Source organism: Sinohyriopsis cumingii, chromosome 13, assembly GCF_028554795.1.
Source record: "Sinohyriopsis cumingii isolate HCF-2022 chromosome 13, ASM2855479v2, whole genome shotgun sequence".
In the NCBI taxonomy this organism is placed as follows: Eukaryota; Metazoa; Mollusca; class Bivalvia; order Unionida; family Unionidae; genus Sinohyriopsis; species Sinohyriopsis cumingii.
This window is the reverse complement of record NC_142973.1, coordinates 40,518,147-40,538,134: the sequence shown is the minus strand read 5'-3', so window position 1 is coordinate 40,538,134 and position 19,988 is coordinate 40,518,147. Positions and strand designations below refer to the sequence as shown.

At 34.7% G+C, this 19,988-nt stretch overlaps 1 protein-coding gene across 2 annotated transcripts in view; it reads left to right on the top strand.

The window, feature by feature from the left end:
- LOC149785266 (transcriptional regulator protein Pur-beta-like) overlaps positions 1-19,988 on the top strand; it is a 58,356-nt gene that overhangs the window by 23,221 nt on the left and 15,147 nt on the right. For both annotated transcript variants that reach the window (XM_089979135.1, XM_089979134.1), the window contains exons 3-6: positions 1,086-1,188; positions 6,722-6,840; positions 10,012-10,132; positions 16,308-16,414. In XM_089979135.1, the coding sequence (XP_089835261.1) occupies positions 1,086-1,188; positions 6,722-6,840; positions 10,012-10,132; positions 16,308-16,414 (450 nt within the window). The remainder of the gene's footprint in view (positions 1-1,085; positions 1,189-6,721; positions 6,841-10,011; positions 10,133-16,307; positions 16,415-19,988) is intronic.

The following is a 19,988-nucleotide window of genomic DNA, read 5'->3' as shown; positions in this document are numbered from 1 at the left end:
ACATCCTACATGTGTTTATTTAGAAATTAGACTAACATTTTTAATAGTTTGATAATTTCATTTTCAAACCCAATTAAAACTAGTTCAGCAGATACATGTTTATTTAGACTCAGGACATTCTGATGCTGTTCACAAGTGATTTATGTAAGCAAATCTGTGAAGTTTATCATCATCTGTAAATAAAAAGTGTAGATTAAAAATCATTTGTATGATTTGAATCAAACAACCCAGCCACAGGGGCAACAACACACATTTCATGAAATAAATGTCCATATATAAATACATGTATAACTTATTACAAATGATATGTGTGTATGTGACAAGGATTACTTCCATACAACTAATTTGTGTCAACCTTTTAAAAAAAGGCACTATTATTATTATTATTATTATTATTACTATTATTATTATTATTATCCTGTTTAAGAGGAGATAAGATAACTATCAGAGGAATTGAAGGATGGCCAGATAGTAAAGTATCTGTTATGTTCCTGGATTTTTGGACTTTGCACATTGTGTACATTACATGTTGGTGTGACTTTATTTCATTACATATTAAACATGTAGGTTTAGGGTTCTGACAAACATAATAATATTTGATGATGAAATACCAAGTGATAGAGTGCATTTTCTTAGCATTTGACTGAGTGAATGTTACTTCAGTGTTTTTGTATGTCAATTCTCTGAAAATCTTCCATCAGAATAAAAATATTTATTTTATTTCCCAAAATATCTTTAAGATGTTCACAGAAGTGGTACAGTTTAAATACATACAACAGATCTGGTAATGCATATGTGTGCATGTACCTTGTAGTGGGATTTTTAGCAGTGGAAAAATTCTTGAGATTTAGCTCTCCAATTTGGATTGTAAAAATAAGTTACATGCAGATTTGACTACCAGTACTTTAAATATAGGAACCTCTGTATCCACAATCACAGAAATAAAACCAGTCAAAATTAATATCCTGGATTTTAACAAAATCATCAAAGATTTAGTGTCTATGAAAAACGTTATATGAAGCAGGTCCATTTTTAATGAAAAGCTGAATAAATAGTGGATTTAATTCTGTTTTGATTCCATGCAGGTGGGAGCTGGTGGGAAGAAGAGCCGCCTCCTTCTGGCAATGTCCACAGCAGCGGAGTTTCGAGATTACTTAACAGAATTTAGTGACCATTACTCTTCGCTGGGTAAGTATTGGTAGTGCACAAACTTGACTTTGCTTTGCCTTCGACATATTATTATATGCCCCTTGCTGCCAAAATATTTACCATCTTACATAAAGTACCATCATGGGTTGTGGTTGTTTTGAAATGATAGTGTGTATGGTCTTTTAAAAAAGTTTGTCAAATTTTGCACATTGGTTCAATTTGGGGAATGATTATATCAGTTAATAATCACTAACAGTCGGGGTCATTGTCACCATAAAACAATTGTAACAGGCAAGCTACAGTAATAAACCTAGATATTAGTTCTTTATGAATATACTGGGTTTTTTAAACCTTGCATTTCATATGAACCTGGGTCAGTGGGTGTCTTTCTGGGTAAAGAAGGGGAGATAAGGATTTGTGTAACACACACTTGGCTGAATGAAAAATTAATATTGGGGTGGAAAGATAGCTGATTTAAATATCTGGGCTGTATACTACTTATATTTACATAAAATGTTTTCTTTCCTTCCTCTATAGTAATCATTTGGTCATACATTTTATTAATGACATATACTCATCTTTTTAGATTTGTCTAAATAGTAAGATCACTGAATTAATAATGAAACTTTTCAAGTATATATATGTATGTATGTATGTATGTATGTATATATATATATATATACATACATACATACATACATACATACATACATACATACATATATATATATATATATATATATATATATATATATATATATATATATATATATATATATATTAGAATTCAGCAATTGAACATCAACTTGGGTAAAGTCAAGGTGTAAGGCAGTGATTATTTAATACATATGTAATGTTACATGTGATACTGATTTTATTTATTTTCTGCATACATTGTAAACTCTTTTTAACACTTTCTTTTGGTTCATATTACACCAAGATTTATTATTATTATTATTATTATTATTATTATTATTATTATACCCACATCTCTATAGAAAAGAGCCTCCTTGGGTTCCCTTTGCTACCTTTGGTTAGAGTGTCCATCTCGGATGTAGGAGGTCGTGGGTTCAATCCCCGGTCGAGTCATACCAAAGACTTACAAAAATGGTACTAATAGCTGCCTCGCTTGGCACTCGGCATTAAGAGGTTAGTGTTAGAACTGGTCGGTCTGGTGTCAGGATAATGTGACTGGGTGGGACATCATGCTACATGTCTGCAGCATGATGTCCCATTGCTAGACATCACTATAAACTGCCACAATGCAGACATTGTAGCGATATGACTGAAAAATTGTTAAAGCTACGTTCAAACTCCAAATCACACACACACACACACACACACACACACACCCTTTACTACCTTCAAGTCATTTATAGCACAACTTTGTGCATGCATTTATTCTTTCAGATTTTCATGGATTGCCATGAAACTTGATAAATATTATGGTCATCACCTGAAGTTTAGCAGATCACTGTGCTCCTCCAGTTTTGATTAGAGTAATTGCCCCTTTTTGACTTAGTGCTGATTGCACTTGTCTGCTAACCATTATGATACTGGTGTAATCATTAGTTTCATAAAAATAATTATGTCTTATGCTTGCTTATGCATGGATTATACTTCACAAACATTTGTCTTATAACAGACATAAGCAGAAAAAGGACCATGCCATATATTTTAATCCATATGTGTGTGAAAGAGTTAACCTAACTTGTACATGTATTTTCACAACACTCCTGCATAGTGTTTATTACCATACTGTATAATAAATGATTCCTTTAAAAATATACTGGCTTGTTCACGTTGAAAACCTAATACTTGAATTCATTATATTTGTTTAGATTTTATCTAGTGAACCAGTCCAGAAGTTAACAAGCTTGCATAATTATCTAACAATTTTCAACCAGTCCAAAACTTAACAAGCTGACATTATTATCAAACAATCTTCAACCAGTCCATAAGTTAACAAGCTGACATAAATATCAAACAATTTTCAACCAGTCCAAAAGTTAACAAGCTGACATTATTATCAAACAGTCTTCAACCAGTCCAAAAGTTAACAAGCTGACATAAATATCAAACAATTTTCAACCAGTCCAAAAGTTAACAAGCTGACATTATTATCAAACAATTTTCAACCAGTCCAAAAGTTAACAAGCTGACATAAATATGAAACAATCTTCAACCAGTCCAAAAGTTAACAAGCTGACATTACTATCAAACAATTTTCAACCAGTCCAAACGTTAACAAGCTGACATAATTATCAAACAATTTTCAACCAGTCCAAAAATTAACCATCATTGCTGCTTGTGAGTTGTTCATTCACTGTGCAGAAAGTTAAAAGAGATCATTTTGAACTAGAAACACAGTGAATTGTAAAAAAAAGAAAAGGCAAAAATAAAGAGTGCTGCTGATTTTTAAAAAAGAACAGTCAGTGTATGCAATACATGTGACTCGGCTTAATGGGCATAACCATGCTCATTGTGAGATTGATTGACTTGATCACAGTGGAAAGTTTGACATAAAAGATAAGTAAGTCTTGAATATGGTTTACTGTAATTAAAACAAAACTGGTAGAGTCTGCTTTTTGTACTCGGGTTACTCTTTTTTTGACCACAGAGTTTACATTTGCATCTTTCTTGTTGGCATATATGAATGTAGCCAGAATCAGAGGCGTAGCTATGATATTTTGCGCCCGGGGATGAACTATAAAATTGGCGCCCCAGCCTCCTCTCCGTTTAATCACATTTTTGAATATTACCCTTGTGTACTTATTATAATGTAACGTTGTAAGCCTCATTTTGGCGCCCCTGTACCTTGGCGCCCGGGGACATATGTACCCCCCTGCCCCCCCCAGCTACGCCTCTGGCCAGAATCATGTAAATGCAGCTGGTGTCACCACGAAACTTTGTGCATGTTATGTTGATCATGTCAAGATGTCCATATTGACAACTTCTTATGCTTCCACAAATTTTCTTAGAGTTATTGCCCTTCTTGTCCACTTGCAGTTTTGAGGATGTAGCACAACCCTAATGTTACTTTTTGCATATTGTAAGAGGTGATAAAAGAGATAACTGGGTTGCTGTGGGATGCATCCTTTGATTGTGTTCCAACTGACAAGGTCATATATGCTTTTGAAAGAGTACAGTTTGTATGTTGGCCTAGGGTTTTAAGGATTTTACATGTTTGCCTTTAACTTTGTTTTTTGTGCCTTTTTGGGTAAGTGTTTGCAACATTTTTACCTTTAATTTTTTTGTCTTGTTGTACCGTATCAAGCCTTAGAGTATATTAATTTTGGAAGGCATTTTGTCCCTTTAATACAGATGTACCTAATACAAGAAAGAATGTTTTGGATCCCTAACCCTTTTCAGATGGGTTTTGACCCCCTTCTATGGACAGACCCTTTGAAAGTTACTGTACTCTGTCATTATGGTGTGAACTGGACTGACCAACACACCTGGGAATAATAATTACAGTTAATTAGGGTCTCATTTATATCATTTTATTCCATCTGTTAATAAACGTGTTAAACACTGGAAAAGTAACCCTTATCCAAAAGTATGATTAAAAAGTAATGTAAATTACTTTAAGTTTGAGAGTATCAAATTATGAGGTCAGATGGCCCCTGCCCCCACATTTTTATGGGTATTAAATTTTGTGGTTTTGTTATTCAGAAAGCAAATATTCATAAAATACTGAACAACAATGCATATGCAATATTACTGTAAAACATACATGTACCAACATTAATTTTCACATATTTTCAAGCAAATAGACTTAATTTTTATAGCATTGTTCCCAATCTTTTCTAGTACAAGAACCTCTTCTTAACTTAAGAATTTCACAGACCCCAACATACTAATTGTTGTGCTTTTAGGCTGCCTTGGACCCCCTTCCCCCCAAGGGCTGGGGTCTGTGGGCAAAAGTTTTGAAACCACTGCTCTATAGCAATATATAAGTTAATTAGGCAAGTTACTCAAAGTTAAGTCAAAGCATAAATGCAGAGGCTTGAATCAAAGAAGATGCTGGCATCCTTTTTTATGCATGTACAAGCAAACAAGCTTAATTCCCTTGATGAAATTCAGATTCCATGTTAGGTTTTAAGTATTCTTAAAGACTGCTATAAAAACAAAGCTCTCCACAATTACAAAAATAAGGCATTAGCCAAATGACAACAAAACAAGCTTTTTTGAAAGAAAGCTTTTATCTTTCCTACACCAGAACACTTTTCTCAATGTATATCAAGTTTCCTTTGCTCATCTGGCACATTGTCACTGACACAGTGGTCAAAAGTAAATTGCTACCTTTTTGAGCCATCCTGATACTGCAATTTTTTGACTGGAATCTGACTGATTCCACATAAATTCTGTAATAGACTGTCCCTTAATCTTGCATTTGATTGATTTAGCTTTCTACACCTTTGGAAGTCATATTTCACATCAGATTTTGAACAAACTTGGAGTGTTGGATTGTGTCCTAGATCTTGCATGGGTTTGATAATGAGCCAGATCTACACATCAGTAAGGTGATTTTGCGTCTTACTGCCGACCTTATAATTGCGCATGAGGCCAGATTTCTAATATGATTTTAATTAGACTTGTAATATATCCTTATATTATCAAGATCTTGAATGAATTCTACAATGGATGAAATTTACACATATTATTGAGTTGATCAAGATTGTATCTGATTGGCTGAGCATATTGTCGCAGTGGGGGTCAGATTTCTGATCTGAATTTGATCAGACTTGAAATATATGCTTATATCAAGATATTGTACCAGTCTGATAATGAGATAAGATGCCCCACATATTAAACATGTGATCTTGCATCTGATTGGCTGATTTGTTTTTCATGCAGGAAACCATATTTCTGTTCTGATTCAGATCAAACTTGAAATATGGGCTTGTGTCATGAAGATCTTGGATGGGTTTGATAATGAGCGAGATTCAGACAATTAGCAGTTATGTAATCATTTATTTGATTGACTGAAATTGATAGAATTCTCAGTCATGTTTATTACACAATTTTTTTTATAGCTTGGAGTATATGCTTATATCATCAAGGTCTTCGACATTCAGTAATGAGACAGTATACATGCATATTTACAAGTTGATCTTGCATGTGACTAGCTGAGATTGTTATCACTCTGGAAACCATAATTCTGATCCAGTTTTAGACAGAAATTGGACTGTGGGCATATATTGTAAAGATTTTATGCAGTTTCAAAAGTAAGCTGGATCTTGTTGCCACTCTTTAAGCCACATTTTTGATCTGTTGGGTTTATTATAATGATGGGCTTTGATTAGACATCAAGAGACTGCCCATCTTAAATATATCTTTGTCTTTAGAATTTAATTTTTTTTTTTTTAAGATCACAGTATAGTAAAATATGTAAAGTCAACATGATGGAAAATTATAAAAATGGTTCAAATAGAATGTTTCTTTACTATGCCACTTAAACCTACTGGGTGAAAAGCTATGTAAGCCAGGTGAGTGCTATTTGGTACACTTAGGCCTTCTGTTTACTGTTCAGTGCTGTTAATCATGATGTGCTTTTTGTTTATTGCAGGCCCTCCAAACCCTGAGAATTTGCCAGAAGATGGAAAATTGAAAAGTGAAATGATAACAAAAGACAACAAGCGATACTACCTTGACCTGAAGGAAAATCAGAGAGGAAGATTCTTAAGGGTAATGAATCATTATTTATGATGAAAGGGTTCTTCTGTATTATTCCATTTGGCATCAGTATGTACACAATATTTAGTTTCAGGGGCATAGCACTCAAATTGGACTAGTGGTTCAGATACACCTTTTGCTGTTTACAATTCTTTAGTTTTTATATTTTTAATGTTTTTCTTTCTCATTATCATCGGTTATCCATACTTTCATGTTTGATGCTTAACTTGAAAAAGTATTCAAGGTATCTCAAACTTGCCACTCATATTCAATTACAGTTTGTTACATTCAGCATTGTTGATGATATCCACTAATTTTTCATTGTATATTCACTTCATAATTTTGAAATGTCACTAAAATTAACCAAATTAATTTCGTGCATGAATGATTTAAACAATTCATATTGACATACACAACACCATTCATTTGATACATGGTCTGTGTAAATGTAATCCGCTATGTTTGTCCTGAGGTCTTGAGGGGTCCATTTTTGATATGGCAAGGAAATCAAAGGGAGACAACTACATTACGGCCCATTATAGCTGAATAGGAAAGGTAGGTAATAATAAACAAATAAACTCAACAGGTCATGGCTTGATCGAAAAAAATTATGTGAACAGACCACCCTGTTTTAGTATGTATTTAATGAGATGTGTTGTACTGCAAAATACTTTGTGAAATGAATTACTTTTAACAACATTTAATGACAATAATCTGAAAATTAACTGAGCTACAGCTGTGAATGTAATTTGCGATGCAGTGTGGAACAAACTGTAGTGGTTCATTTTCAATGCAACACTCCAAAATCATGATATTTGGTAGACTTGTTGTACTTGTTCTGTTGATGTATCTTTTGCTATTCACTCTTCTTCAGTTTCAAGAATTTTAATGTTTTCATTTGTTGTCCATATATCCATTATCCATAGAAGGGGGCATCTTGTGCATGAAATATGAAATTTTAGATAAATGGTTTTGTCTCCTAGCAGACAATATATTATGTCAGGGGATCTAGATGATTCCATCTTTTTATTTTATTCTCCTTGTATCTAATATGGGGGGGGATAGAGCTGTTGTTACGTTGATCTGTTTGTCTGTCCATGAAATCTAGGTCCAAGTAATAAGATGTAGATGCTCTTGTTTTAAATATAACTAAGGCATCAGACTGGGATAATGTTCTTTTCAAATCTGGCCCTCTAATGCAAATTGGAGAAGAGAATAATAGCTTGGACTGTGGACTCCTGAGTCCAAAAGGAAAACAATGCAATAGTGACAGGTAGGTATTACAGAACTAAAATTATCTTTTGCGCCCCCCCCCCCCCCCAGCAACTACGTTTATAGTAATGCCAATCTACAGATGGCAATTTTGATTGCTGGATATATTTAGAAGGATATTGGTATTTGATTATGAAAAAGGAACATTATTATCAGTATTTCATTAGTTTTCTTCATCCCTTTGATCCTGTTAAAACCTAAACCATCCAAGTTGTCACTGTTCTTAATATTGTGCACATTCTCAACTACTTTACCTTGTGTGACCCATGCTCATCAGTATGTTCTTGTGTCACACCTAGTCAGGTTTTACACATTGTTAGTCTCATTCAGTTTGGCAGAAGAGTCATTGGAAATTTGCATTTGTGGATGTTGGTGAGATCTGCAACTCCTCTTCTACTGTTTAAGCAGGTGACTTTCCCAAGAGCATCATATTGAAACGGTTATTATTGACACTATAGCCTTGATGATCTGCTTGAAAGTGTTTAGCATACTTAGCCCCTAGGATCTGTTTAAAAGGGTTTGTTGTTAACATACTTTAGGTCTAGTGATCTACTTGAAAGGGTTTGTTATTCCCAGTGATCTACTTGAAAGGTTTTTTTATCAACATACTTTAGCCCCAGTGATCTACTTGAAAGGTTTTTTTATCAACATACTTTAGTCCCAAGGATCTGCTTGAAAGTGTTGTTATTGATGTACTTTAGTTCCAGTGATATGCTTGCAATGGTTGTTATTGACAATTTAGCCCGAAGGATCTGCTTGCAAATGCTGTTATTGAAACTTTAGCCTCAAGGATTTACTTGAAAGGGTTTGTTATTAACATACTTAATTACAAGGATTTACTTGAAAGGGTTTGTTATTAACATATTTAACTACAAGGATTTACTTGAGAGGGTTGTTATTAACATACTTTAGCCCCAATGATCTATTTGAAAGGGTGGTTATTAACATAAGTACAAGAATTTACTTGAAAGGGTTTGTTATTAACATACTTAAGTACAAGGATTTACTTGAAAGGATTTGTTATTAACATACTTAAATACAAGGATTTACTTGAAAGGGTTTAGCCCCAATGATCTGCTTTAAAGGGTTTGTTATTTACATATTTTAGCCCCAAGGATCTGCTTGCAAGGGTTGCTATTGGCACTTTAGCCCCAAGGATCTGCTTGCAAGGGTGGTTAATGATACACTTTAGTTGGGGTATATTGTGATCTGTAGTGTCTATCCCTCTCCTTCTATAACTCTATCTCCTCCAAAACTGTTGGGTGAAAATTCATCAAACTTTTGTACACATAATGCCTTTATGATAATCATCCATGAGAGAAATTTGATTTTTTTAGCCAATCCATTGGGGGTCCCTGGGAGTGGGCCAGAGGGCAGATATAAAAACAATTGCAATTACAACAAGATTTTTAATGCTTTTTCACCTCGTTGAACATATGTAGTCATATCAGAGGACAAATAAAGAATTATTTTAATGATTCCATAGGCACAGTCATTTTGATATGTGTTCAGGTTTTGGAATACTCGTTAAAGATTGAATGTCTGCCTGGGTTTATCCTGGTTTACAAAGTGTAAAACAAAACAGTGCCCATAACTCCTTCTTTATGGCATGGCATTACAGGTTAACCCTCCTCAAAATGTTCCACAGGAAGGAAAAAAAGCCATGACATGGTGACATTTAGTGATTTTAAGAGATTTGAGCCTGAGGATGAGACTAGACATATACATTATTTTTTCAGTGATTCCTGGCAGTTAAAGTGGGGTCAGAAACAGTTTTTGGAATGAATTAATCCTGGTTGTCCAAGATTTTTTAAAAACACTAATTCCTGTCTGCATTGACATCAATGAATAAAAACGTTTGTATGTTTCACTTTTACCATATTCGTGCATCAGCTTGCTTATAAATTGTAGGTAGCTCAGACGGTTCAGCGAGGAGGGCCACGTTCTCAGATCGCAATACCTGCCCAGGGCCTGATTGAATTCAGGGACAGCCTTACAGACTTACTTGATGAATTTGGCACAGATGATCAGGGTAAGTAATTTAGTACTGATAGTTGGCTGAAAAAAGTTGGAAAAATTTAAGATTTATATGAAAAATGTTGATTCATTTTTAGTTTTACTCATCATAGATCAAAAGAACTTAACAGATGGTCTGTTGTCCATTGCCTGTTGTCCATTCCCTGTTGTCCATTCATCTGTTAGGATGAGCTTTTTATCACTACTCTTTCCAAACTACTTGGAGGATTGCCAGGAATCTTTGCACACACATTCATCCCATGGTCTAGTTAGGCCTAAATGGAAATGGTGCAGCATCTTGAAAATCCGCTATTGATACTCCTTGTACGTGAATGGTCATATCAACTTAGTGTTTTCAGAGAGTGACTTCTTATGATGTCTGGTTGGTCCCTAAAACATCATAGTGTTTTCACTAAAAGACCTCTTCAGATGTCTAGTTGGTTCTTAATGAAAATGATGCCAATTTAATGTCCACTATGGCTAGCACAGTGGCCATCTTGAAAATCATATTGCTGTTTCTCTTGAATGGATGGTCACATCAGAATGGGGTTTTCACTGAAGACTTACTATAATATCTAGTTGGTCTGAAAAATGTGTGCTGATCTGATAGCCAGTAGGGCCACCACAGTAGCCATCTTGAAAATCTTGTTATTGTTACTACTGTTGGATGGATGTTCATATCGACATGGGGTTTTGGCTAAAAGATTTTTTTTTGTCTTCTTGATCCTGAATTAATGATTATGATGACAAGGGGATTTCACATAAAGACTTCTAATGTAGACTGCTTTTGCCTAAAGAAAATGGTTCCAAGCTGACAGCCAGTATGAGTACCACAGCAGATAATTAGAAAATCTCATTATCAGTTGAAAATATCAGAGATTCTTTCAATATTCAGCAACTGAAAGGAAGCAGTGGTCTTGTCTTGGATTCCTGGAAATTATTTTTGCCCATAATGGTGGTCCCCCCTCTTATACGGCCACCTCTTCTGCATGGAGAAAGTAGCAGTATAAGAAGAATGGCCTTTTCAGAGGGGAACTATATTTGTGAGACGTGTGTATGTATATGTATGTGTATGTAGTAAGAAACTGCATATAACTTGAGGCTTTAATATATTCATTTAAAAGTAGCATAAATTATTAAAAGGTTCTTGTCTTAAGAACAGACTTATTTTTAAGTTCACATAAATTAATACTTGTTTTCTTAAGTGTGAAATGTGAGTGGGGTATTATTGGCATGCACATTGCAAAACCATTAAAAAATATCATTTAAATCCTGGTATATATGTTGCTTTTCATTTAAAAATATTCTCTTTCCATTTACTCCATTTTCCCACTGCTGCAGAAAATTCTTATCTGTTATGATGTTGTTTATTGGAGTCCTCCCAAGATAAAATTTTCAGCAAGAATGCTTGAACTCTCCCCATTGTCATCAGGTCAAATAACTTTTAATTTTTCTTCAAAAGTATTCATTCTCCATTTATATAATGACATGTTAAAAGTTTTATAATAATTTATTCCTTGTTGCTAATTGTGCAGTATGCAGTTTAATTATGCAGTTGAAACTTTTGTGAAGTTGTTGTTGTTGTTGTAGGGTTTAACGCCATTTTCAGCACACAATAGGCTATACATGGCGGCCAGTATTAATGGTGGAGGAAGAACCCGGGAAAACCCTGGAAAGAACCACTGACCCACGAGAAGCTACTGGCAAGCTTTCTCACATACCCACACTAGCCGAATCTGAGACTCGAACCAATGCAGACAGACGTGAGATGGCAGTGATCTGTAACGGAGAGCGCTTTAGACCACTCGGCCACTCGGGGCCCCCTTGGTAGAGTAGACGAAATGCCTTGTTTATAAAGGAACTGATACATATACTGTCACATGAGTTTTCATTCTTTGTCTGGTACCCAGTTTTGTTCAAAGTTAATTTCTCTCTCTTTTAATCCACAAACTCTGTATTTAGCCTATGCTGACCATGTCTTGATCTTGACAATAACAGCGAGTCGTAATCATCAAAGAAAAAAACTCAACCACTGTGTGAAGCCCAAAACTTGATCGCAGCATTGTTGACCCAATTTCCTGTAAACGTCTGCATTATTGATATAATATTAACCTTAGCAGTATGTATGCTTTAATAACAAAAACGTCACATTGGGAAACAGACATTTGTGAAAATAATCAGATTGCTTACCTTGCCGCATGAATTAAATATTGGTTATGGACATTTTAAAATAAGAAGGTTGTGAGGCATACATTTTACATTTTACTAATAGACTGGCCGTTGGTTGACTTAGAGGGTTGGCCTTTTTTTAGGGTTAATTTTTAACACTAAATTGTCAGTGCCAAGGGATTGTGACCATAAACAGTGGGTGGCCACTGGTCAGGGGGCCGTTCATGAGGGAGACCACTTGCTGATATCACATCAAAGCAGTCCTATTCATTACATTATATGATAGCTTAACTTGCATCCTGCTTTGTTCCAGTGACCTAGGTAAACAACACCGCTGCCTATGTAGACCATTTGGCCCAAGGGTCATTGTTGTTTTGACTTGTCATTTCAGTTTTATTTGCATCACATTTTGGCAAAAAAGATGGAGAATTAACAATAACAGTGTTGGATGCCGAAAGTTTTAGAATTTCTTTAATGTCTGTTTCATTTTGAAAATATCTTGAAAAACAAGGTAGTAACAAGAACAGGCATTTTCTGCAAGATATGATATTTCAGCTTATGGTGGCAGTTACATTTTGAGAGAAGCAAGAGCGCCACCTAGGAGGCAGTATGAATTTACATACAAATAGCATATGATAAACTTCACTATATCACATTTTGTTATTATCTTAGCATTTGCTCTCTGTTTGAATATGTATCACTGTCAAACCAAGTAGTGGTAAAACAGAAAACAAAGTGGTACAACAGTCTAAACTAGTTATAATACAACAAAATTGGGAAAAGTGATACAATAAAAATTTAAATTGGTTGTAAATCCTTAATACTTTAAAGTATCAAGCTTTATGGAAATACATTCATGCACTCTGATGATTAATTTTCATTATGAAATGCAGGGTAGTGAGATGATTGTATAACCACCAAATATCAGTATTCCTGTATGCTCTTGTGTGTTTTTACAGCTCATGTGTATGTGTGTGTGTATATGTACTTAAACTGGTTTATATTTTACAGGTGACTGGGATTTTAAGAACACTATATGCAAATTCATCCTTTATTTTTTCCATATGTTTATGTAATCCTCCAAGTTGATGACGTTGGACATGTGGTAAAAGAATATTACACTGATATAATTACTGTCAGAATTCATGTAATGTAATACAATTTTCACACAACATATATTATATAAATACATGTTATCCAAAAAAAAGAGAAATTAGTAAGTTTTGCTATTCCATGAGAGTGTCAAGATATACGTCAGTGAGTCATGTGTATTTAAGCTGCACTCAGTTTGACCACCTGTATTGAACGACAGCTAAAAGATACTTATCAATTAGTTTGTTTTAAAAAAAGAAGAAAAAAAAGAAGAATTCTTGTCATCTTTTAATTGATATGAAGCAGCAACCTGCGATTCTAATGTACTGATTATGAATGAGTTGTGATTACCATGCATTAGTTATCTGGCACTTTTGTGAAGTCTAAGTTATTTACTAATGTTGAATGACTTGTGAATATGACAATTTTTTAACTGATGTGTTTGCTGTTATGCGTTTGTTATATAAATGACTGTCATTGTTTATCTGGCTTCGGTGCAGTGGTGAATTTTTAAAAAAAATTGAGCCAATTTTCTCTGGTGCACCACACAAATCAAACACCATAAACAATTAAATGTACCTGAAGAATGTTGTCAAAACGTATCGTTAGTAATTGGGAATTTCACTGCACACGCTTACACACACACACACACACACACACACACACACACACTTTCTTTGACAGAAATCCAGTATATAGAGGTTTTTGTAGGGAAATACAATATACACCAAACAGCAGAAAGTGTTACCCTGAATCCTACACACTGGACAGAAAATAATGACCAAATAAAGTTAGTTGGAGACACCTCAGTTGATTGCCCAAAGTTGACAAGATCTAGTCATTTTTTATTTATGCATAGTTAGTGACGCCTTTATTTGCTGTCCAAGAAGAACATCATGTAAAGTAGACCTTTGAATTTTACTCATTAAGGTGTGCCTTTGACAGTTGAATTGATAATTTGATGTAGTATTATTTGAGGTATTCCTGGACTGATCTCTGGTTGGTCATAGTAAGTATTCATCTGCAGGACATGTGATTTCAGGATATTTGATGTGTGTCGGTGATTTTCTGTTCATGTGTATCCCCTGGTTACCATTCAAGCTCTTGAAGCATACAACACTTACAGTTGTCTAAAATTCCTAACAGAGTAGATAGAAAGAAAGAAAATAAAGTTGGGATTGGTGTGATGTAATAATCAATATATGCAATTATATTGCCATGGCATCCATCTTGAAAATCTTGTTATTGATATTCCTCCTAAATGGAAGTCATATTGACATGGATTTGTCTCAAATTTTTTCTGCTTGGAAATCCAGTATGAAAATCTTTTTATATCTACTCTTGATTGGATGGTCATATCAACATGAGGTTTTCACATAAAGACTCTTTATGATGTCAAGTTGGTTCCAAATTAAAAGGTTCTAATCTGACATCCAGTATGGCCACTAAAAATGCTTTATGGCTACCATGTTGAAAATCTTGTATTGGTACTGCTCCAGCATGGAAAGTAATATTGCCAGACTTTTTATGATGTCTAGTTGGTCCTAAATTGAAATGATGCTGATTTGACATCTAATAGAGCCGCCTTGGCAGCTGTCTTGAAAATCATGTTATTGCTATTCCACCTGAACATAAAGTCAAATCAGCATGGGTTTTAGCTGGAAAATTTTTTATGGTTTCTAATTGGTCATAAAAATTTGCATATCTTGTAGCAAATTTGGCCACCACAGTGTCTGTCATTAAAATTTTGTCACTACTACTTGACGGGAATTTATATCAACATTGGGATTTCTAGTTGGTGCTAAATGAAATTGATGCCAGTCTCGCATAAAATGTTGCCAGTATCATGAAAACCATCTTGAAAATAATGTTATTGCTACTCCTCAAAATGGTAAGCCTTTTGTATTGTCTTATTCACCGGAAAACTGCAGTATTTAGTTGGTCCTAAATAAAAAGGGTGCTGATCTGACTTCAGATATGGCTGCCACAATGAACATATTGAAAACCTTGTCACTAATTCTCCAGAATTTATGTTAATCAATATGGGATTGTCACCAGAAATCTTTTATTGATGTTTAGTTGTCCTAAATAAAAATGGATCAAAACTTCATCCATTACAGCTGCCACAGTGGCTAATTTGAAAATCTTGTTGCTTAAGAATATCAAAGATGGTTTCAACACCTGGCAGTAAAACAAAAAAAGAAATTGCCTTATGTTGAATTATTCTATGATATCTAATGATGCGATGTTACTCCATCTCCTAAACAACTTACTGGAAAATCACCAAATGGAGTATCTTATGGTAATGGTGTGCAAGAGGTATTGGTGGGGTGGGTGGAGCCCGCTTTCTCTTGTATCTCTTGGAGGTGGTCTAAAGATCAGGTGTTCAACAATTTCTGTTAGGACAACATTTTAAATATTTGTTGACAAAATATTATATTCATAGCAGGACATCAGCTAATGTAGGAAACGTACTTTGGATTATGACAGCTAGATCACATTTGTGTGGGACAGGGTTAAAATAATGATGCTGTTCCACAAGAGGTATTATTCAGTAATGGCGGGTGGGATGGGTTGGGGGAATTAGCAAGTTAGATCCATAACATTTACAGTACTCAACAGGTTCATAGTATATATGAATTGTGCAAGTCTGTACTTCATTGAGCTAGGGTGATACAGATTGATACATTATTCTCCTTTGATAAGCCTGCCTTATGGGTGTGATGAAAGGGAGGGGCACTTCTCATTTAAACAGGTTGTCTTAGATAAGGATTTGGCCTAAAATTTTTGTAAAGATGTGGGTTGGCATTTCACCAAGTGTGAGCTTATCTGATAAACATTGTAGGATGTATATAAAAATTCACATTTATAATTGTATTATTTTATATTAAGAATTAAAATCTCTCTATAATGCTGTTCTTTTGTTTTAGAGGGCCAAAGTGAATTGCCTGAGAGCAAGTACATGCGGGTAGAGAACAAAGTTTTTTATTTTGACATTGGCTCCAACAGAAGAGGAATATATATGAGAGTTTCTGAGGTGATGTATTTTTGTTTTCTCTTTAAAATTGTGCTTTTGCCTTATTAATATGTTTTCTACTCATGACAAGTTTAATTTACTCCCATGACAAGTTTCACGTACTTCCATGATGTATCATTTACTTTCATGACAAGTCTCATCTGCAGAAGTTTTTCCAGCACTTGTAATAAGTCATCTACTCATGACAAGTTTCATCTACTCCCATGACAAGTTTCACCTACTTCCATTATGTGTCTCATTTACTTCCATGACAAGTCCCATCTGCAAAAGTTTTTTTCATCCAGCACACTCAGTAACTCCTTATCCAATTTACTTCATATATAGCTTATCATATCATCACATACCCTCTACTCTCAGTACCACTTCTGTGCCTGGATTCTTTCTGCCCATGGGTCAGGGTAAAGGATTTAAAAAATATCATGGGGACACATTTAGTTAATGTTTTTTAAGCTGTTGTGGCTTAGTGTAATTCCTGGCCCTATTCACTTTATATATTGAATAAACATCATCACAGACTGCCTTCTCTCAGAATCTTGGTTGAATCCATGGGTCGCTTTATGTTTAATGTGTTTTTGTCATCACTTTTATGACATATGTAAACATGGTGAGGTATAGAAGTCACTTTTCCAGTAGTAACAGTGCTGTTAATAATCTTAAAGTTTTGTATTTATATTACTGAAAGTTAGAAATGGTGGATGTACTGACAAGCATATCGATGAAAGGGAGACACTGGGTTCCTTGGAACTTGAATATAACTATGCACTTTATATTTGGAATATAATATTTTCACATGCTCCTCTTCCCTCAATACACTTTTGCCCCTAGGTTCTTCCATTGGGTAAAACCATTGGGTGAAGAATTATATTGGGGACACATTTTGGTCATAACAAAAAATTTGTTTTACTGGTGATGAACTGAAAGAGCTTATGAGATGGTCTATTGTCTGTCGTTCATCATCCTTCTGGCTATTTTATGTTTATCCATTAACACAAGTTATTGTTACACCTCCTCAACTACATGGAGTATTGCCAAGAAACTTTACTTATTAATTGACATCTATTTGGTCCTCACTGAAAATGGTGTTGATCAGACTTCAAGGATGACTGCCAAGGCAACCATATTAAAATTTTTTTTTAATAGCAGATCATATCAGCATGGAGTTTCCACCAGACTTTTGATGTCTTAATTGATCCTAACGAAAGTGATGCTGATCTGAACTCCTGATTTCATTATTGATACTCCTCCTATGTAGTTAGTCATATTGAATGGAACTTTGCCCTGCCCATAGACTTCTCAAGATGTCTAGTTGGTTCTAAATTCATATGGTGCTCATCTTACATCTGCTATGGCCACTAAATAGCCATGTTGAAATGTTATTGCAAATTCTCCTGAGAGGATGGACATATTAACATGGGGTTTTCACTGAAAGACATTGTAATGTCTAGGAATGTTTCGTTGGTCCTGAATGAAAATGCTGCAGATGTGACCTCCCGTATATCCAGCATGGCACCCATCTTGAAAATCATGTCACCATGCCTCCTGAATGGATTGTTCTGTTGATATTAGGTTTTCTTGCAAAGACTTCTTGGAAAGTCTAGTTGGTCCTAAATGGAAATTGTGCCACTTGTGCATTATATATTGTCATTATGTTGGCGATCTTGAAAATATTATTGCTAGTCCACCTGAGTGGATGGTCATATTGACATGGGGTTTTCACAACAAGTTTTTTGCAATGTCTGGGTGGTCTTACATAAAAGTGGTTCTGAGCATTGTTGGCCATTTTGTAAATCTTGTTATTATTGCTTTTCTTGATGGGATGGTTGTATTGACTCCGAAATACTTGCCACTCTTTGTAGTTGGTCTTAAATGAAGATGACGCCAAAGTGAAATATCCAGTTTGAAAATATCTCACAAGAGTACTTCTCCTCAAAAGACATCTATACCAGCATTTTGAATAAGACAAAAATAGATAAGCTTTATTGCAGTATATGTTATTCGTATATTAAAATGAACACTGATCTAACTTTCAAAATGGCTGCTTTGACAGCCGTCCTGAAAATCTTTATATAGCTACTTCTCCTGAACATTTGGTTTAGTTTGTTATGGGGTTATCACGAAAACATTACTGTAGCAATACATAGCTGGTTCATAATGAAAATGGTGTTCATAAAGAGTTTGGAAAACTAAATATTCATGACCTTAGGTTTAAGTCATTGGCCATTGCTTGTATATAATTGCTTGTATTTAGAAGTGAATGCTTTCTAAAGTTTTGTATTTTTGTTGTATTTCAGTGAACAAAGTTGATCACAACAATTTGACATTGATTTTAGGCTCAGTTTTAGCTGTACTAGTATGTGAGAATGATAAAAGAAAGTTTGAATGGATTGTTATCAAATTAATGTTAAATGATGAAATGCTTGTATAATACCACTTAAATTAATCCAAACAAGAGAAATTTTAATCATAGATTTAACCAAACTAGAGGCAGAGTGGTCTAAAGTGCTCACCTTTACCGATCACTGCCATCTCACCTCTGTCCGCATGAGTTAAAGTCTTGGGCTCTGTGAAAAGCTTGCCAGGAGCTTCCCATGGGTCCATGGCTCTTCCAGGTTTTTCCTCCATCATTTACACTGTCCGCATGTGTAGCGTATCAAGTGCTGAAAAATGGTGTTAAGCCCACAAGAACAACAACCAAACGTGGCACTTGGGTATATGTTGACTGTCCTAGGCATTATCACTCATGTCCCTGGGTTCTGTACCAGAGTGGGGCAGTTCACATCATTTTAAGAATGCAATATCACATCTACCCTCCTTTCCTTACCATTCCTACCCCAGGGTAAAATCACTAGGTTCAGTTTATAAGACGCATTAAAATAGTTAACATTTTGATTCCATCTTGTGTTTAAATAAAAATGTATCAAATTTATGTCAGCCTTGGAAGATTACCTCTTTCCCTGACCTGATTCACTTTAGTTTCAATCCATTATTTCCCATAAATCACTGTTGCTACCTGGATGGGCTCCATGGGTCATGAGGTAGAAGATTTGTTAAAGTGAGTTTATGTTAACAGAGTTTAACCCAATTCCATGCATATTTAAAATATAGTGGCATCACATACTTGTCAGTATTGTACCAGTCCTGCTTAAGAACTGTGTTCTTTGATTTGGTCTTAAATTTGGCCCATGGGGGTGATTGGGTTAAGCCCTTTCATATACTGACATTGTTCTGTGGACCTATCACATGTCCTTTGAAATGCATTGTAGTTTATTTTATAGCAATACACTCTTTGTTCAAAAGTTTTATTGATTTTAGCAAACCTTTCTCATTTTTAGTAACTTTCTTGGCACTATATAACCAGGATTATGTTGATGTGCCATCTTTCTTATGTAATGAATCACCATAGTGACCATATGTAAATTACCACAAGAGCAAAGTTTTCTTTGATTTAAATGTTGTATCTTAGAAGAGATGCAGGATTACGAATTCTATTTGTAGCCATATTTAATGAATTTTGTGCATATTTCTGGCATTGCATATCCCCAAACAAATTTGTGTTATTTAAAAACTATACTAA